This window comes from Ovis aries, chromosome 15, assembly GCF_016772045.2.
Source record: "Ovis aries strain OAR_USU_Benz2616 breed Rambouillet chromosome 15, ARS-UI_Ramb_v3.0, whole genome shotgun sequence".
NCBI lineage: Eukaryota > Metazoa > Chordata > Mammalia > Artiodactyla > Bovidae > Ovis > Ovis aries.
The window spans coordinates 53,478,915-53,506,805 of record NC_056068.1 but is presented as its reverse complement, the minus strand read 5'-3'; the positions used below and the strand labels follow the sequence as shown (position 1 = coordinate 53,506,805).

Below are 27,891 nucleotides of genomic sequence, written 5' to 3'. Positions count from 1 at the left end.
TACATCCATATATGACTACTGGAAAAACCATAGCTTTGACTAGACGGACCTTTGCTGGCTGCTTTTTACTCTGCTGCCTAAGTTTGTCACAGCTTTTCTTCCAAGGAGCAAGTATCTTTTAACCTCATGGCTGCAGTCACCATCTGCAGTGAGTTTGGAGCCCAGGAAAATAGTCTGTCATGGTTTTCACTGTTTCCCCCTCTATTTGCCATGAAGTGATGGGACCGGATGCCATGATCTTAGTTTTTGATCTTTTTTTTTTTTCTCAGCCTCATTTTAGATATTGTGAAAAGGAGGCCCAAAGATTAGAACTGCTTGTCCATGATCACGCAGTGGGAGCTAGGAGCCTGCACTCTTTCTCTGAGGTACTACTGCTGTTGCCACAATCTACCTTGACTGGGCCAGAAGGAATGTTTACATTTATGCAAGAGGAGAGAGAGTTCACTCTTCGGCCACACATCAGTCAGAATGACAGACACTAACAGAGAGCTTGCTGTGCTTGCAGCTCTGAGAGAAGGCCCTGCTGCCAGATAGAGGATGTATCGAATCACTTAGCTTTTCTTTGATTTGCAGGAATGAATTCAGAGCATGGACAGACATCAAGCCTGTGAAACCCATAAAAGCCAAGCCCCAGTACAAGCCCCCAGATGATAAGATGGCTCATGAGACCAGCTACAGTGCCCAGTTCAAAGGGGAGGCCAATAAGCCAACCCCAGCTGACAATAAGGTCATTGATCGCAGAAGAATACGCAGCCTCTACAGCGAGCCCTTCAAGGAACCTCCAAAGGTGAGACAGATCTTCTGGGGACCCATCAGCAGTCTGACATGGGAGGGGTTAATGGTAGCAGAGATGGGGGAGGGGCTACTGCCAACTCTGCTCCTTAACCTTCTAAAGTCCCTTCTTTCCGTCTTAGCATATAGAGACAGAGTGGCTTCTTACCGTGAAAGTGAAAGTTGCTCAGTCATATCCGACTCTTTGCAACCCCATGTACTATACAGTCCATGGGATTCTCAAGGCCAGAATACTGAAGTGGGTAGCTGTTCCCTTCTCCAGGGGATCTTCCCAACCCAGGGATCAAACCCAGGTCTCCCACATTACAGGCGGATTCTTTACCAGCTGAGCCACAAGGGAAGCCCAACCTTTGCTAAATCAAAAGGAAATTTCTAAAGGAACATTACCTAAAACAGGGATTCCCAGGTGGGTCAGTGGTAAATTCAGGAGACTGCCAATTCAGGAGATTCAAGAGACAAGGGTTTGATGCCTGGGCTGGGAAGATCCCCTGGAATAGGAAATGGCAACGCACTCCAGTATCCTTGCCTGGAGAGTCCCATGGACAGAGGAGCCTGCTGGGCTACAGTCCATGGGGTCGTAAAGAGTAGGACACAACTGAGCGGCTGAGCACACATTACCTAAAATGAAAACAGCTTAAAAACTGTTAGATTTCCAGAGAACTAGCTTCTGATTTTGAGAAACTCAGAAAGAAATGGTAGAAAATCTCACCTGGGCCCTAAACCCCCTTGTCTTAAAATAACTGTGCTTTTGCCCCTGAAGGGCTAGCCCAGACATGGGGGCATCCTCGCCTGACTTCTTTCCCACCCAGCCCCTGCCTCATCCTCTGCTCCAATCACTGGACACTTTCTCACCTCCCGAGTCCCTGAAAATCACCTGCTCTTTCTTGTCCTTTCCCTCCATCCAGCAGCAATCCTTAGTCTGTCAGAACACACCTGTCACATCAGCTGCAAGAAGTGTTACAAGTAATCTGTTACTATGATGAACCGTTTGTGAATGATTTTCGTTTCTAAGTAAGATACAGTGGATTCAGGTGTTTTCCTATGAAGACAATTGTTGTTGTTGTTGTTCAGTGACTAAGTCATGTCTGAGTCTTTGTGACCCCATGGTCTATAGCACACCAAGTTTTCCTGTCCATCACCATCTCCCAGAGTTTTGCTCAATCTCATGTCCACTGAGTCAGTGATGCCATCCAACAATGCTTTGCCTTATTTGTATCCCTATGTGCAATCATGAGAGGGGAAAAGCCTGTTGGATTCTGCTGTTGAGGCCGGAATCACACATGCCATAACTTATTATATGATATCAAGCCACATGGAATCATGAAAATATCAGCTCTCCTTTCTATAATAGCAGAAAAAGTCTGAGAACCTATGTAGCCTTTGCTCTGCTTTGACCTAAAGTCTTGCAGTCCAGCGGAGTTTCCTCTTTGGTCCAGGACCACTGGTTTACAGGTAAGGGAATTACCCAACCCAGTTTGCCTGGACTATTCCAGTTATAACATTAATGGTTCCATATTCCATGAAAGCCCTCAGGCCTAGGCAAGCCAGGATGATCTTATTTATAGGTTGACAGTGACTGAGAGCCCCTGAACCTCATTGAGTGGATGACCCAGCTGGTGAGGCCCCGCATCATCTCTGTCCCCCTTCTACAGATGAAGTGGGACTGAGATGTAGGGTTGGCTCTGGACAAAAGATTTGAGTGGAGGAAGGAGGGAAGATTGGGGAAAGGAAATCCAGAGATGGATGGGAGGAGGGTAACATATTGGGGGACCATATCCAGTGGCCCAGAATTGCCACTGAGAAAGAGAAGACACAGCCATCTTCTAGGAATTGGAGGGAAGAACTAGCAGAGAAAGCTTGGGGAGAGTGAAGTGGGCTTGAACGGCAGCTCTGGAGAAGACCATCTGGGGAGCCAGCCAGGGAGAAGGAGGGGACGCTGAAGCCCTCACTGGGCAAGACTGCCCGCCCAAGCCTCTCAGTGAGGACGTCCTTTCCCCGGAGCTCAGAAACAGGGAAGATTGGCTGCTGCTGTGAATAAAAGACCAGAATCCTGATGTCTTCCATCAACAAAGGTTGATTTCTTATTACCATGTGTCCACCGTGGGTGGGCTGCAGCTCTCCACATCCATACCCCTTCAGGCTGAAACTCAGGGTGAGGAGCAGCCTCTCTGCGGCAGAGGAAAGGAGTAGGTTGGGCAGCGTGGGCTGACTCTTGGCCTTTTGTCTGGAGGGGGAGTCCTCACCTCTGCTCACATTTCATTGACTAAAGCCACTCCTGTGCCTGCCTGAGTTGAGCAGGATAGTGAGGTACAATCTTCCCACAGGGAGGGGCAGCAGCCCAGAAATACAGTCCAGTGCCTTGGGGGGGAATGGGGGCCAGAGCTGGGATCAGAAGCCAGAGTGGCTAGAAAGTGGGCAGCTAGAACGGGGGACCAGGGGCTCCAAGTGAGAGACGCCAGGTGACCAGGCATCAGCAAAGGGGCTTTACATGCCATGCTTCTCAGAGTCCTGTGCTTTCATTAAGGTTATCTTTTCACTAATCACATCTTCTCTCTAAATTCTCCCTCCAAATCCCGCCCCTTCTGTGTTTCTGTTTGCGGTCTGTCTGTCTCTCCGTGCAGGTGGAGAAACCTAGTCTCCAGAGTTCCAAACCAAAAAAGACCTCAGTGAGCCATAAGCCCCCGAGGAAGGCCAAAGACAAGCAGGGGGCGTCGGGCCGGGCATCCAAGAAGAAGAGCGCGGAGGGTGCGCGCCCCGCCCCGCCCACCGCCGACAAGGAGCAGAGCGCGGAGATGAACAATAAGCTGGCTGAGGCTAAAGAGTAATGCACTGCACTTCTCTTTCTCCTTCTCTTCCCTTTTTTTTTTTTTTTTCTTTCACTAATCAACAAAAAAGGCCACAAAATTGATTAGAGGCTTCCCGTCTGCATGGGTCCTGAGTGTTCTAGGAGCTCTTTGGTTTCTCTGAGCAGGGGGATCCTATTTCAGAGACCAGGCGACCTGCCTCCTGTCCAGATCTAGACAGGGCCACGCCACGGGGCCCCTGGACCCGTCAGCGGCTGACTTGCAGGGCAGTGCCTCCCTCCGGGCAGGGGCAGGCACGCCTGGTGAGGCAGGCGGAGGACACCGGAGGAACTGCCCTTATACTTCGGCATGAATGTGGGGCATCCTCCTCCTGTTCCTCCCCAGCATCTGCGCCGGTGATCAATTTTGAACTTAGGTAAAAGGTGTTCTTCTCCAAAATTCGCAGTTATCTTGTGCTATAGAAGCCTGACCTGGGCTTCAGCAATTGACAAGATTTGTGGAAATATTAAAAAAAAAAAAAGAATTTTTTTGGCCTTAATCTCAATAAAATGGGTTGTGTTTGTTAAGTAATTTTTTCATAGACTCTTTTGCTTGAAACAGATGACTATGTTTAGTTTCCTACCAGTGGGCTTTAAACTCTATGCTGAGTAAGAGATGTGCCAATGATGACCAAAACGACGCCAGGGCAAAATAGTTAGGTGTCATAGGTACCCTCCAGACATCATAGGAAGGTGACAGAAATGAGACTGTTTTCCTGTTAACCCCCAACCTATCCAGTGCTGCTGATTTTGCAAAGTGACTGGTTAAAGGGACTGGAGGAAGGAAGTTCAAGGTGTAATAATAGTGTATTTAGAATGTGGCTTCTTTCTTCTGAGAAACACACAGCAGGAAGCAGACATAGCGGCTACTGTGTTAGTGGTTACTGTCCCTGCCTGGACTGTTCTTGCCCTGTTTCTTGGAGAGGACGGAACGTGCTGAACTTCAGGTTCTGGGAGATTTCTGTGACTTAGCCTAAGACAAGGAGTGTTCCCTGCTCGGTAATTAGCAAGCTTTTTTTTTGTTTGTTTTAACCTCATTCCTGAAGAAAAGCAGCTCTCCCTGTATTGTGTGTCTTGCGTCTGTGTGGCCAAAGCAGCCAGGGGTGGCAGTGCCACCCCAGCTGTGCTTGAGTTGTGTTGTGGGCATTAGTCAGGGAGTTGTGGAAAGGCCATATACCTACCGGAACAATTACATTTGCAAACCCCACGGCGTGTCCGTTCCTTGGTACCCTTTATTTCTCATGTATGCAGGGTGCTTCCTGTCGCCAGCATTCGGAAGCTGCTGGGGCCTCTTCAGGAGTACTTTTGTTTTGTCCTGAAAGCGATGAAGAGTGAAGTCCTCACAGTTCCCTACCTCAGAAGTCCCTTTAGGTCCTTCAGGTTGGGGGAAATAGAGCCTCCACAAGCTCTCTCATATTCTGACTGTTCAAGCAGCAAAATCCCCATTTGCACCATTTTATTTGTCCCCTTCGGGCTTATTAATATGTCTCTTGTAAATTAACTGAGCCTTCACTATGAAGGCCCTATTTCCTAAGAGGACAGGACCTGCAGAAACAAAGCCCTGGGCCAGGCAGGCCTTTCTGCCGTCTTCCGAAAGGCAGCTCCAGAGAAGGAACTGTGAGGATGAAGAACTGAGGAAGGTAGACCATGTGAGTGAGTGTCAGTGTTTGTGAATCACGGATTTGGATGCCTCGATGGAAGGGGCTAGAGTAGATCTGAGTACTGATTCAGGTGTTTGCTAGCTGGTCTAAACAATGTCAGGGAGCTCCATCAACAGGACCTTAACTTTGTCCAGGAAATTTGCTAATGTACGTTCGTTCTCTTGAGATATCTGGTATTCATCAAACATGTTGTTGTTAGCCACAGTTTGAATTTCTCCATAGAATCTGGTTTTCTTTGCAGATCAAGTAAACCAAACTTTACATCACACAAGGGACCATTCCCTCAACATTCGATTGTTCTAGGCCTGTGTGCCTGACCAGGAGCCGGCCATGATGGGCAGCGTGTATAAATCTGGCTCCACCACAGCACCACCAGGGTGCATAGGGCTTATCCCCGTGTCTGATCCAAGTTTGTGTTGTCCAAACTGTAGTGCCTCCTGCCCCCTTGCAGCCCCAGGCACCGAGCTTCCTCCCTGCCCCACCTGAGGCTTTCCGGGACCTGTAGGGTGTCTCTTCGCGACGTCTTCAGTCTGCCCATCTCTTTAGCCTCCCGCTGAGAAAATCCGTTGGTACTTCACTTTGACTCTTGAATGTGTCACTTCACTGGCAAGAAACCTTTGATTTCTGCTGTTTACAAATAAAACTCAGTCGGTCTTGTTCTGTACCCCAAACATGCTGACTGAAACTGATTTCAGCCTCACAAGCAGTGTTTCTGTCTCGCCTTTCTGAAGGCGGCCAAGCTTCAAATGCCTGTTCGGCCCATTTTTGTACACTTCCCTGTGGTTCCCTGAACCCCCCTGATGAAAGAGCGAGGACTGGAGCCTCCCCCCCATCTGCTTCACTCGCCCGCAAACCCGAACCCCTGTAGCTGTGCGTCGGGTCCTTAATGCTGTCCCTTTTCCGCCGGTGCTCCCATGATGCCTTTGCTCTCAAGGCAGACCGGAAGCATCTAATTACGATTTTGTGGCCTGGGTTTTGTTGCGTACCACAGATTGTCTATGTATGTGTAGCGCACACCTTTCTTTGGTGCTATTTCATTCCTGCTGTTAGTAAGAAAATGACAAAAATATTCATGTATAGCCAATTGATTGTGCCGTGCTTGTGGTCTGTGCTTGCTAAGAAACAAACAAACAAACAGTTTTTCCAATTATAAATAAATGCTAAAGACGAACACCACTTTCTTGATCTTATTTCCTTGGTAAGGCCCAGCTGAGTAGGTGAAGGAACCACCTTTTGCCATTTGAGCTGCTCTCCCCGAGAGGAGCTGTGCCCTGCAGTTTCTCTGGGGGTCCTCCATAACACAGCTTGACTCTTTTAGATACTTGCCTCTCAGATACTAATTGCAAGCAGTCAGAGCTAAGTGTTGGGAAAGGCGACGATGGACCAGGAGACCCAGTGGCCAACAAGGTAGTGTAACGATTTGATACCCTGTTGCTGGGGGTGAGCGGCCAGCACTGCCTTTCCAGGCTGGGAGGCTGGCCCCTGACCCCCACCCTCTTCCTATCAACCTGCAGGACTCTGTTCTGGTTTTTCTCCTCCCAAGGGATGGCAGAGATGCCTTCCCATGCTCATTTAATCTCGTCATTGTGGAGGCTCCACCCCCTGGGGGCTAGCTCACTGTGTGGATTATGGGATGACGGTCTTGGCGTGTACCTAACGTGGGAGTGTGGAAACTGCCATAAGAGAACCCAAACAAGGCAACAACAGACCGGGTAGTGGGGAGCTCAGATGGAGGTCAGGATTCTTCCCACCAGGAATGGAGAATCAGAAAGCTTCATGATGAGTGGGGGGAAGCTTGGAGAGTGGGTGGGATGTGGGTGTGTGGGGCATGCAGGGGCTGGCCTACAGGCAGGAGAGCAGAAGCATGGGCACCCCAGAACCAGGGCCAAAGGGTGCCCACCTTGATATCCTTCTGCTGAAACGGGAGATGAAAGATTCTGTACTTCGGGATCCCACTTCCTTTTTCCAGTGCACGTTGATTGAATACCTATCAGCGGTGGGCATTGTGCCCTGAGCAGAGAACCAGGATGGCTGAGACCCCCACCTCCAATCACAGTGAGACATGAAGAAGGAATCTGTTCTAGCAGATTCCGTGTGTCAGTGGATGGACAGGTGGTGACCAAGTGAACAGAGCCAGGGCTGGCCAGAAGCAGAGGTGTGGGGGCCCCACACCAGGCGAGCTCAGTCCTGGGGAGTGCTTCGTTCGGGGAGGGTCAGGGCAGTGTTGCATCCTGATGCCATGGCGGGGGCTGGGGTCACTAACCAGGGTCTCCATCCACACCCCCAGCTAGTACCCCACCTGTGCATGCTCCTACCATTACGCTGCTCAGCCTCACCCTCACCCTCACCCAGCACCAGCCACAAGTCCTCCGTTGCCCTAGGCTCGGAGCTCTAGGTTGGAACTCATTCTGTTGCTGGTTCTCAAAATCTGGACTTTGGGGAGGAGCTGTGGTCAAAATAATCAAGGGTCACATATATGAAAAAATAAAAAAGCATTATATATTTGTTTTCCAGATGAACAGAAAACATTCCACCCACCTGCCTGCTTTTGTATGAGGCAGAAATGCAAAATACTGTTTAATAATAAAACACATAAAAGTATACTATTTAACTCTCTTTTGATCAGTTAAGAAAATTTTTTATCAAAACTAGTGCTTGAGAGAGGTGAAAAGGCAGAAGAGGCAGAAACAGAAGCAGAGAGAGAAGACAACACGCTGAGATTAACCCAGGAGAAGGCAAGATCTCTCGAAATCAGAGAATGGGCAAGGATGGGCAGTGGAGGAGCAGGAAGGTGGGCACCACTCAGTGGTCAGGCTCACCCAGAGCCTTGGCCTCACTTCCACTGTGCTCTCTGATGCTTCCCAAGCCCAGGAGGCAAATCCTCACCCATTACTATCACCACCTCTCTGAAACAGCAAAGTTAAAACCAGCCTCTGATTTTGAAATAGGTTCCCAATGCTATTAATACATTAGTTGTAAGTGTAGTTTAATCCTTCCTTAGAGTTTGTGTGTTCTTAGTGAAGTTCTTCCCTCCTTGTTTGTCCACTGTGGTTTAAAAATGCACAGCCTGCTTCCTGGAGACTCACAGGGACTGTCCAGTCTTCTTTAACAAAGGCTGTGAACCCCCTCTGTCTGTCACGGTGCTTTCAAGGCTCTCTCCCTGCTAAAATGCCTTAGGGCAGTTTACATTTTCAAGACCTCAGATATAGAAAGTTTCCTTCTGGAGATGGGCCATGGACTATCTACAGTTAAGGGGAGACCCCACCGCAGTCCCAGCTGAGAACAGCAAGGCAGGAACAGCGGTGGGCTTGTTGGTGGTGAGAGCCGAGCTGAGACAGGAGAGGCAGCAGTTCCCTCCTCGGCCTCCCCTCACGCAGAACCGGGCACGTGATCCAAAGCTCTCCATCCCACTGCCATTAATGCATCAATCCTCATGACACTAGACCGTCCTAGAGTAGCTCTAATACCAGGATTGCCTTCATCACTTATTTGCTTCTTCAGCATGTGAATACAGGTTAACAGTGGCAGTGCCCTTAGGCCTTTACCAGATTCATGGATGGAAGTCGGTGCCAGGTAGGCAAGTCTGTGACATACACTTAACTCCCTGAGCTTTGGTGTCCTCCTCTGAAAATGGGGACACTAATACCCACCTCAGGTGAGAGGAGTGAGGATGAAATGACTTGATGGCTCTAGGGAACCCGTACTGAGCACTACGTAGAGCTCTTTTCAGGCCCCTCCACCGTCCCTGTACAGTACTGGAGAGGTCTGTGTTCTTCATCTCTTCATCTTTCTGATAATTAATCTCTGACAATATATGAAGTGGATTGAGGCAAACACTGATTAAGAAGAACGCTTTTGTAGAACTCCAGCTACTGAATTACTTTGAGTCCACAAACCTAAACAGTAGCATTCTAAGAACTTATATTTACTGATTGCTTACAAAGCATTCCCTTCTGTGTGATCCCACTGACCCTTCGTGATGTAGTGAGGCAGGCATTTCCACCAGGTAACAGACAGGACCAGGCAGCTCAGAGGGAAGGGTGTCTGCCTGCGCCGCAGCCTGGACTGCTTCTCCCCTCCCAAGGTGGGGCGGGCAGCCTGAAGGGAGACAGGGTTCAGATAAGGTGGATTCCTAACTAAGTTATGTCCTCCCTCCCTCGAGGGGCCCCATCTGTTCCGGCATCTGCAGGCTCACCTAGGATCCCCTTTAAATCTTGGGAACTAGATACAAATGAGGGGAAGTAAGGGTTGGGTGAGGTCTTCACACACAGCTGGCTCAAACATCCTGAATGAACTGACCAATTGTCTTCTGCTAAATATATAGGTATTCTCCTTGGGGTGCTAGAATAACTGACCGGGTGACTAAAATGCATGGTTACTGAATACAGAATGTTCCGACAGTTTTCATTCGTAAAAAATACACTTGGTACCGGAGATACCAAGATAAAACTGGTGTCCAAACCTGACATAGAGACCATCACCTCATGCTTTTTATTTCAGTGGAACTGAGCTTAACTCTGTGTCCGTTGTCCTCATGTAAGTGGCCCTCAGTCGCTGGTTGATTTGGTATTGTCTGTATCTATCTCAATCCAAACATCTTATCTGGGGCCAAGGGAGCTTCAGATACTGAGATACACAAATTGCTGTCACTGGTACTGGTTTAAGCTGCCAGAGGGATCTATAGGACATGCAATTCTGACCATGTCACATCCTGCTTTAAACCATCTGCGGGCTCCTCTCGGCCTGCAGAAGCTTGTGTCTGCTCAGCGCACCATGCTGCTTCTCACCTCCATGCTTTACCCACGCCGCCCCACCTGCCCAGACTGCCCTTCTCCTGCTTCTCCACCCGGCTAACTCATCCTTCAAGACTCCGCTCAGGGGACAGCTCCGGGAAGCCTTTCCCGCACCTCCCAGGCTGGGTAAGATGCTCCCTGTGTGTTCTTCATCATGGAACTTAGCACGTGTGCTGTGTCTGCTCATATCTGTGTACGTGTCCCCCACAAGAGTGTGCTTCCGCGGGGCGAGGACTCAATCCTCCTGCTCATCTTTGTAGTCCTGGCTTCCGGCCCATTGTCTCCTGCAGATAATGTCTTCCAAAGTGCTTGTTGAATGAAGGGTGAGTGAATGAATGAACGAAGATATTCACCGTCTGCCTCCATACCCACCGCCATGCCTCCACAAGGCTTTATTCTGCCTCGTAACCGGCTCTGCTCACATGACAGGGGTGGTTTTGAGAAAGGTCATGGCACCAGGAGAGCACAGAGGTGCCAACGGCTGGTTTTAAAAAGGCCAGACTCCAGGTCAGCCCCCCTGTACTTTATGTGGATGCTTTTCCTAAACAGTCCTGGCTTTATAAACATAGATTTGGGGTTAGAGGGTAATCTTAAGAGGCTGGCTGAGCCCAACCCTTGCCCAGTGCAGAGCTCCTAATTCTGAGATGGCAGGGGCATCCCTTGAGGGGCATGTAAAGGGCTGGGAATTAGAGCCGACAGTGCTCAGTTGCTTCAGTCATGTCCGACTCTTCGCGACCCCATGGACTACTGCCTGTCAGGCTCCTCTGTCCATGGAATACTGGGGTGGGTTGCCATTTCCTTCTCCAAACACCAATAGTCCTGGTTCTAAATCCAAGCTCTATTAGTTACTAGCTGTGTGACCTTGGTTGAGTTTGTTACTTTCTTTGAGCCTCAGAGAGGATAACAAGCATACAGGTATCCATCACCACCCAGATCTATGTGACTCCCAAGATTCAGAAAGTAGGAATTTGGCCAGCAAGGGATATAGTGTGATCCCAATCTGTTTGGTTCCAGTGTAGTATAGCTGGTGGTAACAGAAAATCGTGTTTGTGATTCAGAGGACTATTATGAGAGGGCCTCATGGGGTTGCATGCGAAGGCCTCTGTGAACTTTCAGAAGGCCTCTGAAACACCCTTGTCATAGTTGATTTTTGGGGTAGCTTGCTGACCACCACTTTCCATTACCACCTTTCACCCCAACAGAGTGGTGGTAGCTGGGGTGACACGGCAAATCCACTCTTTCTGCCACGCAACCGCTCAAGGTGAAGCCCTTCCAGCACTGGCTGTTGCTGCCCTCTGCCCTCCCCAACCGTTCCCCAGCCCCTCCTCCCTGAGCACCAGATCAATCAATCTCCTGGCGCAAACTCTGTATCTGCAATTACATGGTCATTTTCACTGATTCACTCTGGACACACCAAACCAATTTTTGATGCTCAAGAGCCCATCCTTTGCTTTAGATGGGATGGGGAGAAAGACAAAGATGGATTTGCAAGTCCCCAGCTAGACAAGAACTGAGCCATTACATCTGGCTGCCTTAGTCTAGCACTTCACATTTTTAAAAGGGTCTTTAGCAGGATTATCAGATTCATGATAGCTGATTAAGGCAGTCAACTATGCTCTTGACTTAGCCTTCCTGGTGTTAAGACAACCAAAGAAGCTTTTAAAGTATCTACTATACAACTGGGAATTTATTTAGTTCATAGCAGGTTATATCTAGAAAAGGTATTTAGCAGTAAAAAGGAAAAAGTGGGGACTGCCCTGGAGGTCCAGTAATTAAGACTCCAAAATTTCACTGCAGGGGTCACGGATTTGATCCCTGGTCAGGGAACTAAGATCCCAGATGCCACACACAGAGTGGCTAAGTTAAAAAAAGAAAGAGAAAAAGAAGGAAAGGAAGGAAGGAGGGAAGGAAAGAAGGGAGGAAGTAAGAAAGGAAATAAAAAAAGAAACAGGGATACATCTGTCTACAGGGGACTTGGTTAGTGTTAGTTGGTGTTATTCACTCAGCCATGTCCAACTCTTTGTGACCCCATGGTCTGTAGCCTGCCAGGCTCCTCTGTCCATGGGATTCTCCAGGCAAGAATACTGGAGTAGATTGCCATTTCCTTCTCCAGGGGATCTTCCTAACCCAGGGATTGAACCCAGGTCTCCTGCGTTGCAGGTGGATTCTTTACCATGTGAGCCACCAGGGAAGCCATCAGGAGATCTGGGAGTGGTGGAGAAAAATCCAAACTAAGAAATTGCTCCAGCTGTCTAGTGCCACTTTGTAAAAGGCAGAGGTGGCACAACCTGGGGGAAGAGAAGGAGCATGTGTTTGACCTTTACACACTTGTTCCCATTTAATCCTCACAATAGGGCTAGAGAGTCTGTTGTAGACACCATCCCCATTCATAGATTTTTTTTAAAAAAATGAGACTCAGTGATTAGATAACAAAGTCACACAACTTGTACATGGTGAGCCAGGATTTGGAGCCAGGTTTGGGTGACTGAAACCCATTCCTTGTCCAGCACTTGGGACCATCTCTAGGATTCCTACTGTAAAGAATTCCTGCAAGAGCAGTCTCCTCCTCATCCTGTCCTTTCCTTGCTCCAAAGACTTCAGTGCTCAAATCATCTTTGGAAAATGAGTCAGATGAGGGTCACAGATGCTGAGTTTGCTCAGACAGTTACTACCCACTACCTACCCCTCCACCCCCTCAGCTCCCGCCCAGAATTAAGCCTTGTGGTGGAGCCTTTTTTCTAGCCATGGTCCTAGTTGCTCTTCCTGTGCTGATAAGCCACAAATAGATGGACTCTGTGTAGCCCCAGGCTGATCGACTGACTGGCAGCCATACAGGTAGGGCTTACAGGTGTGGGTGCAGATGGGCATTCTTAGACCAGGATGTACAAGCTTTCTGAGACTATCTTCTTTGCCAGGGTCTGCTGAACACCAGGAGGTAAATTAAGGAAGTCTTTGTGCAGCAGATGCAGGAAGGGCCGAGGCAAAGGGGAGCTGGATGTTGGAGTCCCAGAGGGGCAACTCTCAGGAGATGCAGTTGTGAGCTCGGAGCTGGGGACCTGTAGAATTCAGCGGCTGTAGCCTTCTGGACCATGCAGAACCAATCAGAGTTATGTCAAGCCAGACCTAGTTCAGACATCTGCAGACAGATTTGGGATCTCTGGGGCTGAAGTCCCATCCCTAAGGGATATTGTTGCAGAAAGGAAAGAGCTTGACTGCAAGTCTGTCATCCTCAGTTAAGGTCTTGGCATTAACAGACTCACTATGTGACTTTCTGGAGCCCTGCTTCTGCCTTTGGGAAACGGGGACACAAGTGAACCCCATCTACCTGGGTGACGGGCTGCTGTGAGAATACAATATGCCACCTTGAATATGAAGTCCTCTTAGAAAACCATGAAAGGAGGTTGCAGTTTGGGAGGACAAAAAAGGTGCTAAGCAGTTAAAAATAGGGAAGCCTGTGTGTATCATGTAAATACAGTTGTTAGAATTTTATCTTGTGTGAGTTTGTTTGTTTTTTAAGCTTCCCATCTGGGGTGGTGTCCTCTTGTGGTGCTAGCCCGATGCTATGGCACTCTAGCTCTCTGTCAGCAGTTTGTCACTTAGGAGGCATTTATTAAATGTTGTGGAAGGATTATTTAGTCACTCAGTCGTGTCCAATTCTTTGCAACCCTATGGACTGTAGCCCGCCAGGCTCCTCTGTCCATGGAATTCTCCAGGCAAGAATACTGGAGTGGATTGTCATTCCCTTCTCCAGGGGATCTTCCCAGCCCAAGGACCAAACCTGGGTCTTCTGCACTGCAGGTGGATTCTTTACCACTGAGCTGTCAGGGAAGCCCTATGGAAGGATGGAGGGAGTAAAAAGGAGGGGAGGGTGGGGGATGGGGAAGGAGCTGGGGAAGGAGGGAAAGAGAGAGGAAAGAGAAGGAAGCATATGTGGTCTCTGCCCTAAAGAGCCCCCTTCTGGAGAGGCAGCTTCAAAACTGTTGACAGCTGACCTGATGGGGGCTGCTGTGTCCAGGCGAGGGAGTGGGAACAGGGCAGGGACGTGGGGACATAGGAGAAGGGGTATTTGACCCCTGATAGTAGAGGGTCCGGGTGATTTCACTAGGGAAGTGACCCTGAAACTGAACCATTAGTTGCTGAGGAGGGTGGTGCTGTGCCTGAGAGATGGCAGCAAGGGGCTGTATCCAGGGAGGTACAGGTGCTGGGGCAAAGGAGGGGTGTGCTGTCTGGAGACCTAACAGGGACATCCCTTTCAGTTCTGGGGTCACACTTTCCATAGAAGGGAGCCAACCAAGATGTGTAGTGAGGAGAACAGTGAGGGCTCCGGGCCGCGGTGGGGCACATGTTGCCCGGAGAAGTCAGGGATATGGACACGATTGCTCTCCTTTCAACTACCCTCATGTATCAGTCAACAGGGCATTCTCTGGAAGGATTACCCCAGAGCACAGGATCCCGAGCAGGGAAGGGATGGGAGGGAGTGGAGCTGACAGAAACCCAGGCTTCTGCTCACGGTCCTGGCTACAGGGCGTGGGCTGCCTCATGCAGGGGTGTGCCCGACCCCCCAGACCTGAGCAGCTCAGGCAGCAGCTGGGGCCTGCTGCTGGGGAGACAGCAGCCCAAGTTCAGGAGACCCCATGACCCTCCAATCTGCCCTTCCAGCCCAGGCGCCTTCAGATCGGTTCTGCAGAGTTGGGCTTTCTGGGACCAGGGAGTGAGGACTTGCCCAGCACAGTGATGTCTTTGCACTGAAGGAACTTAGGCCTCTCTGGTTGGAGAGACATGGGCAGATGAGGGCTTGGGGCCAAGGCTGGTGGTCCTGGTGTGCTGGGAGCTTTACAGGGTTTGTGGTGTGGTCCCCACAGGGGGGGCTCCCGCCTCCCTCATGCCCGCCTATGCCCCCCAGCACACGGCCTAACCCAGAGCACAGGCACGGCAAACTTAGTCCAATGAATGGATAAAAGAGAAAAAACATCAAATATTGATAGAATAAAGAGAAACAGCTCTACGCCAGCTACCCAGTACTCCCACAGAAATCTGCCAGGTACTAGGAGCCAGACACTAGATACTCATGATGCACGAGCTGGCGGGGAGAGGCAGGTCATTACCAAACACCATGATAATTGCAAAATAGAGGCCTTGGAGCCTCATGGGAGACAGGGGCGGGGCAAGAGCTCTTGTTTTGAGAAAGCCTTGTCTCCCGCAATTCTTTATAAGAATAACAAGCCTTTCAAAGGCAGTTTCCTTGACACTCTCCCTCGGGTAGCTGCATCCCTTATAATGTGTTGGGAGATCTGTCTGTGTCTGGGAAACGTGCGTGTCTGAACAGGGCCCTTGGAGGCAGACAGAAGGAGACAAAGCTGTGAAATCGCCTGGCCCACTGCCCCCCTCCTCCTCCTGCAGGGCCCGTGAGGCACAGACAGCCTGGCCCCTCTCAGTCTCTCCTGCCCAGCCTTGCTTCAAGTGATTTTGCTCCATCCCTTCCACCCACCCAGTGAATTTTGAGAGGCCTCTGTTGAGTCCTGGACCTGCTATTTCTTAGCTGTGTGGCTATGGGGAGTTGCTAACCTACTCTGGGTCTGGTTCCCTGTCTGTAGAATAAGACATTGGATCAGATCACCAAGCTCCTTTTGGAACTAATGTTTATGAAATATCTCCTGTATTCCAAGGGTCATGCAATGAGTGTTCCCATAAATGAAGGGAGAATTCTCCCATTTTATAGATTAATAAACTGAAGCTGGCAGCCTGGATGTCCATGCTGACATCCGCGGCTAGGATGGACTTGAGTCAGCCTTTGAACCCAGCTCTTCTGGCCTCAAGTCCTGTCAGTGTACTTTCTCCTCCAGCAGGCTGCTCTTTACTGAACAAGAAATAATCTAGGTTTAAAATACCCAGTACCTAGACTGACATATGAGTTTCCTTCTTTCTCAAAGCTTTTCCAAGCTGAGGAAGCAGGGGTTTCAAGGACAGGGTCCACAGGCCCCTGATTTCTGAACAAGGCCCTACACAAGGAGCACGGCCTCAACTGGGGCCCGCTGTGGTGGTGCATCAGCAGTCAATCTGGGAAGTAAAATAGTCACAGGTGAATTATGAGATTAGAATTGTGTGCAAAGGCAAGAATCAGTGGGAGGGAAGAAAGCTTTTTCTCCAGATAGTCTCAGGCAGGGCTTAATAATCCTACTTCCAGACTCTAATAAAGCTTGGCTTCAAGGTCAGTGTGTGTATACCCACGAGGCATTGCCTGTCACCATGGAAACAGGAAAACAGGCAGAAAATTGAGTTTTTAAGACTTTGGTTTTCTCATATAACCTAGGAATATTACATTTTGCAAATAAGACAGAGTCTGGCACAGAAAAGCCTCTCATTTATTTGTTGATTGGACAAGTCAGAGATTTCCCTGAGTCAGGTACTGTTTTAGGTACAATGATTTACAAAATGGACATGGTCCTGCCCTGTGAACACTTCAGTCTAGAAGGGGGAAACATTAATGGAAAAGAATGCAAGTAATTATCTGTGATAAAGGATAGGAAAGAAAATGTCAGGGACCAAGAGAGCCTGTACAGTTGCCTGGTCACATCTGCTTGCCTGGAGGATGAGTCGGATTAGCAAGGAAGAGGGAGCAAGAGAATGTCCCAGAAGGAGACAGTAACATGTGCAAAGTTGTGAATGAAAGGAGCAGGGCATGCTGAGAGGCTAGGGCACAGATGGCTGGAAGGCAATGGAAGCAGACTGGTCAGCGAGGGAGGGCGGTGGAACAGGGTAAAACTTCTTTATTCTCAGTGCAAGGAGAAGCCTTGAAGATGTCTCGCCAGGAGGAAAGACTTCCTTTGAGTTTTTGTTTGCTTTTTTTTTGGCTGCACCGGGTCTCAGCTGCAGCATGTGGGACCTTTAGCTGCAGCATGTAGGATCTAGTTCCCTGACCAGAGATTGAACCCTGCACCCTGCATTGACAGTGCAGAGTCTTAGCCACTGGGCCACCAGGGAAGTCCCAAGGATTTGCTCTTTTTTTTTCTTATTTCTGTATGAAGACTATGTTGGAGGAGAGACCAGAGATACCAGTTAGTGGGCTGTGACAGTGGTCCACAGAGACAACGGCACAGCTTGAGGGGAAGGTAGGGGGGTAAAGAAATGTGAGTATTTAGGAAGTACATGTTAGGAGCCAGAAAAGACGGTTCCTCATGGAATGAGTGAAGGCTTTGAGGGAGCAGACGGTATTTAGGATGACTCGGAATTTCTGGCTGGGGCCATGGGATAGATGATGAACCAGGTTTCAGCAACAGTAATTTGTGATTCTGTTTGACCTCTTTTGTTCCAGGTACTGACTGTGCGGGGCACTGGGGCTGCAGGCCAGGTGGATGGTCCCTGCCTTCAGGGAGCACACAGCCAAATGGGGCAGGGGGGAAACTTGACATGCAATCAGGGTATCTATGAATGCAGGGAAAGACTGTGAAATGGTGATCCAGGAAGACCTTGTGAGGAGGTGGATCCGAGCTGAGCCATCAGGGACAGACAGGGGAAAGTGGGTGAAAGAGGGCAATGCAGGCAGCAGAAACAAAGAAACAAACATTGAAAGTATGTCAAGCAGCAAGGGTGGCCAGAGGACAGTGCAGGAGGGTGAGGCTGCAAGGCTGTCCACCACCTTCCTGCCTTCCTCCAGGGCTGCCAGAGGCTCCAGTGAGCTAAAATAATGCACCTGTGAGCGTCTGGTAAACTCTTACATGGTTACTGTGGTTATGGACTTACTTACGTGAGGCACCAAAGTGAAAGTGAAAGTCACTCAGTCATGTCCAACTATATGTGACCCCATGGACTGTAGCCTGCCAGGCTCCTCTGTCCATGGAATTCTCCAAGCCAGAATACTGGAGTGGGTAGCTGTTCCCTTCTCCAGAGGATCTTCCCAACCCAGGGATCAAACCCAGGTCTCCTGCATCGCAGGTGGGTTCTTTACTGTCTGAGCCACCAGAGAAGCCCATAAGGCACCAAAGCTCTCTTCAAATGTCACCAATTATGATTTCAGATCCAAACAGGATCATCTGATCCTCTGTCTAATGCTCTCTGGCATTTGTATTGTCATCCAGTTTACAGATGAGGAAACTGAGGTCTGTTGTGGTCGAGTAATTGCCCAAGATCTGGCAGGGAATAAGCAGCACAGAAGCCAAGAAAAAGCCAGCAGGTCATTCTAGTTTCTGAGAGAGTATACAGGCTGGGAGGTGGGAGGAGCCTGTCCTGTGTGCTGTCTTGAGAAGATGTGCAGCTGGCTCAAGGCACCAGACACAGACTCAGTTGTGCAGCCTGGACCAGGCCCCTAGGCAGCTGGCCTGTGGGCTGAACATGGCCCTTCACCACTCACCAACCACACACTGGCTTCCACCCTGGGTGTGCGGCTGTCTCATTCACACAGAGGGCACTGTGAGTGGCGGGGCATTTTACAAATGGGGAAACTGGCAGGCCACCACGGAACCAAGTGATGGCCAGTCAATGTCAATGAGAGTTTTATGTTGCACTCGAGGGTGGTTTTGTTCGCAGGAAGACCAACCAAGACTGCTTTGGTTTTAAAAAGAAATGTTTAATTTATAAAAGTAACAAACTTAAAAATCTAGTAAAATGGAACAAACCCTTTTAAGGAGCATTTTATAACTTAATTCAATTCCCCTAACTTTTTAAAATTATTAGTAATTTTTTTAAAAACTAAGCTTAAAAATATGTTTACTATCAATTTGTAATAAAAGTTCATCATTATTTATAACATTTATAAAATTGTCTTATATCTTTCAACTTAAAACTACAACTCTAAATTAATTATTCTATTACACATTTTATACTGAATCACAAAACTAGTCTATAATATTCCAAATTATATTATAATAATGTATATTATTATTATTTAGATATAATATGCAAATTATTTCAAACAGTGTCAATACTTTCAAACTAAATCTACACAGATATTTTTCCTAAATTTAATATCCCCAAAGGTAATATTATTTAATTTATCATTTCTAATCTAATTCTAAATCTTTCCATGATTAAAGACACTTACTAAGGAAACAAGTTTACTAACCAAATCAATATAGAGGTGTATATCAGAGCAATTTTGGGGCTAGCTCACAGCTGGCTGAGAACGTTCATTAAGCAGAAAAATGAGGCAAGTCATGGGAGCCAGTGACACAGACATCCAGGGAAAGGTACTTTGCACTCCATGCTGTGGGTCTGGCCCTCTTTAAAATCTCCATGCCAGCAGAGGACACTGGCCCCATATCCTGCCAGTGGGATAGGTTTTGCAACCCAAGCCCCAAGATCAAGTTGAGCCATAGTCACCTCTTTTGTCCCATGTCTCAGCTTTATCACCCCATTTGGGATGACTCCATCCAGGTAGTTCACGTCCAGATAGGATTATCTAATCAATTTCCTGCTGGATTCTACTCTGAATTAGGTTTTTATTTTTCCTCTCTGGCCAACCAACAAGTATTACAGGTATTTTAATGCCATTCTTAGATTTTGCATGCTTCTCGTAGCCTTGCTCCCTCCATAAACACTAAGGTCCTACTAACGGTAGCCAGCTGTGTCCATGTGACCAGGGCAGTTGTGCTCTGTGTCATTCTGAACTAGGGAGCCACCCTGGCCCCTCTCTTCCACTGTGATGCTCAGAGACATCCAGAGGGACCGGATGGACAAGCTGCCTGTGGCACTCTGTGTTTAGAAATGTCAGTTCCTAGGAGGTTCAAGATGCTAAATATGGTAAGAAGCTTCTGGACTCGGATGACATGTCAGAATAAAAATAGTCCAAATATATGTAACTTTACATCTAAGTAGACAGAAAAATAATAGCAATATTACATAGAACACGGTACAAGGTGCTGTATGTATATAATTTCTAATCATCATAAATTTCTGAGTAAATATCATTTTACCCAATGAAATAGATGACACACTTGAGGCCCAGAGAGACAATACCAGAATGAGCTAAGAAAGTGTACAACTAGAAGTCTTACAAGACCCACTTTAAATGACAGGAACTGTTCCAATGCTGAAGTGGGTTCAAGTATAAAGACTTGATTGGCCCAGGGAGAGTAAAGAGGGCCAGAGTGGGGACAGAGCGAGGGGAGCAAGGCCTCTTCACTGTCTGAATGGGGAGTCCCAGCCAGTCACCACCAAATATGCTGCAGGTGACAATGGGGTGCATGGTCTATACGAGAATTTAAAGCTATAATAAAACTGATTAAAAGCAGGTCTGCTTTTCACTGTCACTCCAGGCAGCTGTTCTAAACAATGTGATAAAATACTTTTCACCCTTTTAGGGGAGGTGGGGAAGAGAGACCTTCCCACTGCCCTCTTTCTCTCATGTGTGCCTTGGGAGCCCTTGCCCCTCCCCACTGAGCACTTAACAAGGGGGTCAGGGAAAGGGAGGAGTCTGGGAAGCCCTGAGAACAGAAGCACTCTAGCCTGTAGGGTCACCTGAGTGGAGAGCAAAGATGGGCTCCCAGGATGGACCCCACCTATTCTGGAGAAAGGAAGAGAGGCCTGGGGCGAGTGTGGGGTGGACAGGCTGCTAGGATGCCCACTGGACGACTCTGAGTCCCAGTACAGTACTGCCACTGTCACCTGGGGGCCGCCCTCCATGCCACCTGCAGGTTATAATCAATTGGCAAACACACTGAATGACCAGTTCCCAAGCCTGCCCTTCACCCTACCCCATATTCTGTACTAAGGGTCTGGAGATCAGATCCTCCTCCTGACTCCCCAGCAAGAGCTGCCCTGCCCAGGCTCCACTGGGCAAGACTTAACAGGCAATCTGTGCTCTGCCCTGTCCCTGGTCTTAGTGCTGGCCCTCACAGTGACAACCTCTCTCTCCTCTGCAGGAGCCAGGTCGAACCCACCAGGGATTCGCCTAAGAATCAAGGTCCTGTAGCCACAGAGCCAGACAAGGATCAAGGTCCAGTGGGCCCGGGGCCTCTGAAAGATCAAGGTCCTGGGATCCAAGAGCCTTCAAAGGGTCAAGGCCCTGCAGTCCCAGAGCCTCTGAAGGATCAAGCTCCTGTGGGCCCAGGGCCTCTGAAGGATCTAGGTCCCATAGTCCCTGCATCAATTAAGGATCAAGATCACATGGTCCCTGAGCCTTTAAAGAAAGAAGGTTCTGTGATCCCAGCACCAGTCAAGGACCAAGATTCCTTGGCCCCCATGCCTGTAAAGAATCAAAGTCCTATGGTTCTAGCAAGAGTTGAAGATGAAGGTTCCATGGTACCAGAGCTTCTGAAGGATCAAGGCCCCATGGCCTCTGCACCTGTCAAGGACCAAGGTCCCATGGTCCCAGCACCTGTCAAGTACCAAGGCCCTGTGGCCCCTGAGCCTGTGGATCAAGGCCCCCTGGTCCCAGCACCTGTCAAGGACCAAGGCCCCACAGTCCTTGAGCCTGTGGATCAAGGCCCCCGGGTCCCAGCACCTGTCAAGGACCAAGGCCCCACAGTCCCTGAGCCTGTGGATCAAGGCCCCCGGGTCCCAGCACCTGTCAAGGACCAAGGCCCCATGGTCCCTGAGCCTGTGGATCAAGGCCCCCTGGTCCCAGCACCTGTCAAGGACCAAGGCCCCACGATCCCTGAGCCTGTGGATCAAAGACCCCTGGTCCCAGCACCTGTCAAGGACCAAGGCCCCACGATCCCTGAGCCTGTGGATCAAGGCCCCCGGGTCCCAGCACCTGTCAAGGACCAAGGCCCCACAATCCCTGAGCCTGTGGATCAAGGCCCCATGGTCCCAGCACCTGTCAAGGACCAAGGCCCCACGGTCCCTGAGCCTATGGATCAAGGCCCCCTGGTCCCAGCACCTGTCAAAGACCAAGGCCCCATGGTCCCAGCACCTGTCAAAGACCAAGGCCCCACGGTCCTATCACCTGTCAAGGACAAAGGTCCTATGGTCCCAGAGCAACTGAAGGATCCAAGTGCCATGGTCATAGAACCTGTGAAGAAGGAAGGTTCTGTGCTCTCTGAGTCTGTAGAGAAACAAGGGTTAGTCGTCCCACAGCCGGTCAAAGATCAAGGGAGAGGGGTCTCAGAACTTCTGAAGGATCATGATTTTGTGATTGCAGCGCCTGTCAAGGATCAAGGCCCTGTGGTCCTGGAGCCTATCAAGAGTCAAGTTCCTATAATCCCGGTGCCTCTGAAAGATCAAGATCCTCAGGTGCCACCACCAGCAAAGGACCAAGGTCCTGTGGTTCCTAAGCCTCTGAAGACTCAAGGTCTCAAGAGCCCTCAGCTGCCCACGGTCTCACCACCACCTCCAGTCATGATCCCAACTGTTCCCCATGCAGAATATGTCGATGGTTCCCCTTGACACTCACCCCTTGACATACCAAAGAAGTAGCTGGAGGTGAAAGTGCTCCCTCCCAGGGGCAGCGAAGACACTTATTTAATCTGCATGAAACATGTATTGTATAGTCTTGCTGGAATCTAATAAAACTGGTCCCTCTGGCCCACCAGTGTCTCTCTGGATTCGAGTGTGTGTGTGTGTGTGTGTGTGTGTACCGTGCATACAGGAGTGTGGGCATGCAGGGCTCTGCATTTATTCCTTCAGGCCATCTGAGAAATCCCCAGCTCCTGTGAGTTGTCAGCATGAGATGGGAGTGGGTGGGAGATGCTAGGATCCTAACGACCAGACCCCATTGTGAGGGTGCAGGCAGGACATACTTGTCTTTCCCCTTCACTGTCACACTCCGACCACATTTCACTTGTGACACCACAGGTAGGGGGTAGAACTTCTGCACATCAGGCAGTTATCTACCACTAGCTAGGGATCCTATATTTAACTCAGTTCTGACACTATCTACCTAGAGACAGCATTAGCTCCCACAGGTTAAGAGCTTCATCCTACAAGACTGCCTCCTTGTCTCCCCAACTTCAGATGCCAATTGCAAGTCCCGGGCTATCCCTTGTACTTCTAACTGACTTGCTTTAATCAGGGTTCCCACAACTCCCTGCTTGGGTTCACTAATTTGCTAGAATGGCTCACAGAACTCAGGGTAACATTTATGTTTCCTGATTTATCCTAAAAGGATAAGTAACACACCAAGGTGGAGAAAAGAATAGAGTAATGTATAGAGGAAAGGACACGCAGCCTCCATGCCTTGGCCAGGCACACCACCCTCCCAGTACCTCCAGCAACCTGGAAGATCTTCGAACCTCAAACTTTGGGGATTTTTATGACAACTTTATCATGTTGGCATAATCGAACATTAATTCGTCTCCAGCCCCTCTCCCCTTCCCAGCAGATGGAAGGCGGGGCCGAAAATTCCAAGCTTCTAATTGTGACTTTGTGTTTCTGGTGACCAGCTTCCATCCCAAAGCTATCCAGGAGACCACCAAGAGTCTCCTCATTAAAACAAAAGACATTCCTGGACATACCTGGTGGTCCAGTAGTTAGGAATCTGCCTGACAAAACAGGGGATGTAGGTTCAATCCCTGGTTTGGGAAAATTCCACATGCTGGGGGCAACTAAGCCTGTACACCACACCTTCTGAGCCCATGCTCTAGAGCCCACGCTCCGCAACAAGAAAAGCCACTGCAATGAGAAACCCACACACCACAACCAGAGAACAGCCCTCACTTGCCACAACTGGAGAAAGCCCGTGCACAACAATGAGGACCCAGTGCCGCCAATAAGTTTTTTAAATTTTAAATAAAACAAAAGACACGCCTATCACCGAGGAAATTCCAAGAGTTTTAAGAGCTCTGTGCTAGAAACCTGAGGCAAAGACCAACACCTATATTTTCTATTATTTCACAGGTCAAGTTCCATGAAAGCCTAGGTACCAAACAGATATCAAACCGCAGCAGGCTGCGCCCTAGATTATTCAGAGCAGAAGCCTATCGAGGAAAATGGGAGCAGGGGCCCAGCTGGCCCAGGTTAATTCTGGATGGCAACTGTTTGCCAAGGGTCCTGAAGGTCATCCAGAGGTCATGCTTCTTGAGAAAACTGGGCCTCCGATCAGAAGAGTCCCAGGACACTCATGAAGCAGAACCTAGCGTCTGCTAGTCCTCACTCAGTATCCAGGACAGCTCAGCCAGGACTTCTCAAACAGTGCCTGAAATCCCCCACTCATTCACGCATGTAGTTTGACTTGTCCTTAGCACCCACTTTGTGCCTCGCTCCATGCCGGGCATGAGGTCACAGAGGTAAAGAAGTCCCACTTCAGACAATAAAAGCTGGTGTCAGATAAAGCCCTAAGCCAACTAAAGCCCCGACTTTGAGAGGAGAGTGAAGAAAAAATGTCTAGCCGGGGCAGTCAGGAAAGCTTCTCAGAGAAAGTAGCCATGAAGTACAGACAGCAGAGGTAGGAAGGGGTATCATGGATGTGGCCGGGGTAGGGGTAGGTGGGCAGGGTAAGCCCCCTCTGGAAGTCCTTGAATGAAAGAAACCTGATTTGCATGAGCGATTGACCAAGGAGCGTAGCAGGCCTCTGGGGTAGACAACTGAGAGCAGGCAGGGGTGACCAGGATGTCGGGGGGGAAGTCGGGTGGAGGGGAGGCAGTCCTGTAGGCTGTGAATGTATCACTGGGAAAAAGCCTGGGGGGCTGCTGAAGGCTAAAGCCCAGCCTTGCCCATAGATGCTTCCTGCTGGAATCCCACTGGTGTAAGTCACAGTAGCCTCCCCTTTAAAACCCAAAGCCCTGGGACTTCCCTGGTGGTCAAGCGGTTAAGAATCTGCTTTCCAATGCAGGGGATATGGGTTTGACCCCTGGTCAGGGAACTAAGATCCCACATGGCACTTAAGCCAGTGCCTTCTAGAGCCTGCATGCCACAATGAAAGATCCTGCCTGCCACAACAAAGACCTGATGCAGCCAAATAAATGAGTATTTTTAAAATAAATAAAAAGGAACCAAAGTCCTCAGGGGCCTGGGACCCTTGGGGAAGCAGCAACTGTTGCCCCCACCAAAGCTGGCTCCCAAGGAACACTCCTACCCCTTTAAGACTTTTGAGACCCATTATGGTTATTAACCCCTTTAAAGGTCTCTTCTTTTTTTTTCTTTTTGGTTGCATCCTGCAGCTTGTGGGATCTTAGTTTCATGATCCAACCCATGCCCCCATGCATTGAGTCTTAACCACAGGACCACCAGGGAAATCCCAAAGGACTCTTATTTAAAGGGCTCTTTTTAAAGGAGTGCAGGTTGGTTCTTACAGAGAAGTCACAGGAAATACTGATGATTTCCAAATGGTCCAGTTTTCTAAGCAACTGACCCCAAGCCTGTCTCCTCACTCTATTCCCAACAGCACCAGGGTTTTCTGCTCCCACTAGCCACTTCTATGGAGAAGGCGATGGCACCCCACTCCAGTCCTCTTGCCTGGAAAATCCCATGGATGGAGGACCCTGGTGGGCTGGAGTCCATGGGGTCGCGAAGAGTCAGACACGACTGAGTGACTTCACTTTCACTTTTCACTTTCATGCATTGGAGAAGGAAATGGCAACCCACTCCAGTATTCTTGCTGGGAGAATCCCAGGGACGGGGGAGCCTGGTGGGCTGCCATCTATGCGGTGGCACAGAGTTGGACACGACTGAAGCGACTTAGCAGCAGAAGCAGCAGCCACTTCTATAAACACACACACCGATTATGAGGATTCTTCCTGGCCCATCACAAGTTTGCTGCTATATGAATTTTAATAGGGCCCTGCAGACAAGACAAGGCCACACTGAGGCTAAAGCAGTATCGTGTATGGATACCACCCCTCCTCCTTTCAGCTCTCCCTTTGACCCACACACCCAGTCCCAAGTCACACACATTTCTGTGGCCCAGGCAGATGGTGCTATCTCTGAGTGGGCAACATCTCACCCAGGGAAAATGTCCAGAAAGCCATAGGCCACCAGGGCTTCCCCTCTGAAGTGAGAGCTGCCTGGAAACAAGGTCTGGGAGTCAGCCTCCCATGGCCCCTGCTAAGCTTCCTCAGGGACAGTGTCAGAAGGAAAGAGAAGTGGACCCAGCCTGAGGCTCTGGTGACTTGTCAAAGGTAGGAAGAGAAAGGCACAAAGGAAGCTGAGGAAGTGTTTGTCCAAAGCTGTATGGAGAAATCAGGGCCTGTGGTGCCAAGAGTGATTCAATACAGAGAATGATGCCCAGCGTCAAAGGCTGAGGGAGAGAGTGCAGCTCAGTCGAAAGGTGAGGGAGGGAAGCTGTGGGATTCGGCAGCTTCCACTTAGGAGCAAGTCGCCCTCCAGTCCAGCGCCAGCCACCGGTTTCCTCATCTGTAGAATGGTCCTGATGATAAGAGGAAATCCCGAGGCCGAAAACCTCCAGCCCAGGGTTGGGCTGCAGGCCGCCGCCTCACCGGCATCACGCCCAGCTCTCCACTGCATCGGAAGAATGCCTAGTGAGAGAGGTTGTCGGCTCAAGGCCCCCGTTCTGGGCTGGGGCAGGGAGAGGCGGGACATTAACTAGATGCTCAGCCCTTCTCAGATGCAGACTTCATCCTTGACCTCGTTCTTCCCAGGGGCAGCCATTTCCCAACCCCGCCCCTGCACGCATCGTCCCACCCCCTTCGCTGCCTGGCGAATCCAGACTAAGGACCCGGACTGGCCGCAGCCAGCAACCCCGCCCGCACAGACGCGGCTGCCTGAGAGAGGGCGGCGCCCCTGCTTTGGAAGCCTGCAGGGATCCGCGACTCGGAGCCCCAAGATGCTCAGTCTCCGCCCAAGAGCCTCGAATCTGGCTCCAGGCTCCGAATCTGGGGATCGGACGTGGCCCCAGGGCTGTAGACCCTCAGCTTGCACCGCCAGCCCCAGTTCCAGTTGCCAGAGCTTCGGGGCGCGGGGCCTGGCCCTTGGGAAGACAAGGACGGGGAGAAGGCTGGCTAGAGGAGCCTGGGGGCCCGCAGACGCGCGCTGCCCGAAGGCGGGTCCCGGGGCCCTTTAGGAGCTGGGCTGAGGCCTCGCTGGAGCCCCTGGTGGCTGATCTGAGGAAAGACTGAGATTTCGCTCCTCTCGCGCTGTGATCCCCGCCCTTAACACCTGGGGGTGCGAGGGCGGGTACCGTCGGGGCACAATTTTGGCATTTTCAGGTAGCAAGGAGACGGCGCTTGCGGATTCGGGGCAGATCACAGGGCCAAGTCCTGCTGCAGCAGCACCTTCCGCAGTCTTTGTCGCGGCGAGGATGGACATCTAGAGGAAGGGGATGGGGAATGCGCCCCAGTCTCAGTCCAAAACCTGGGGGGTAAATTGCATCCATTTCCAGCCTCTGCTTACAGTCTGCCACTAAGACCTATGCCCTCTGCCAGCTAAATAAATAATGAATCTGCCCTCTTTTTTCTATCTCTATGGCCACCCCCTCTTACCTCACACACATCACAGTTTGTAAATCTGTATGTGAATTACCTGATGGCACTCAGGATGTAAGAAAGGAGGACTTTTCTTATTTTGACAAATCAAATTAAACCCAGTTGAAGCTCCTCCTCTCCCTGCCAGGGTAGGCAGGAACTCTAATTAATCTTAGTCACTTTCCTGAAGCCTCCCCCTGTCCCTAGGGCCAAGAGGCTTATGCCTCTTGGAAGACACATGATGGTTGTCATGATGGCTGCCCCAGTCCAGATAGAGGGGCGCTGGAGGCCTCATGCTCCCTGAGTCATGCTTGGCTGGGGAGCTCCCTAAGCCTGCCCAGGTTGTGTGGTGTTAACATCGTTCCCCAGACATTCCTGCCACCACCCACATCCCTCAGAGGCCCCATAATCCAGACCCCCAGCTCCCCGCCCTTTCTAAACACTCCTGTTCCCAAGTCAGGCCGTTGTCAAAACCTACATTTTACCCCCTCTCCATCTAGACTCATGCATTT

At 49.9% G+C, this 27,891-nt stretch overlaps 1 protein-coding gene across 1 annotated transcript in view; it reads left to right on the top strand.

The window, feature by feature from the left end:
• MAP6 (microtubule associated protein 6) overlaps window positions 1-22,548 on the top strand; it is an 81,200-nt gene extending 58,652 nt beyond the window's left edge. The window contains exons 2-4 of the mRNA XM_042233263.2: window positions 574-787; window positions 3,414-3,613; window positions 20,945-22,548. Coding sequence (XP_042089197.1) covers window positions 574-787; window positions 3,414-3,613; window positions 20,945-22,409 — 1,879 coding nt within the window. The 3' untranslated portion in view covers window positions 22,410-22,548. The remainder of the gene's footprint in view (window positions 1-573; window positions 788-3,413; window positions 3,614-20,944) is intronic.
• The last annotated feature ends 5,343 nt before the right edge of the window (window positions 22,549-27,891 follow it).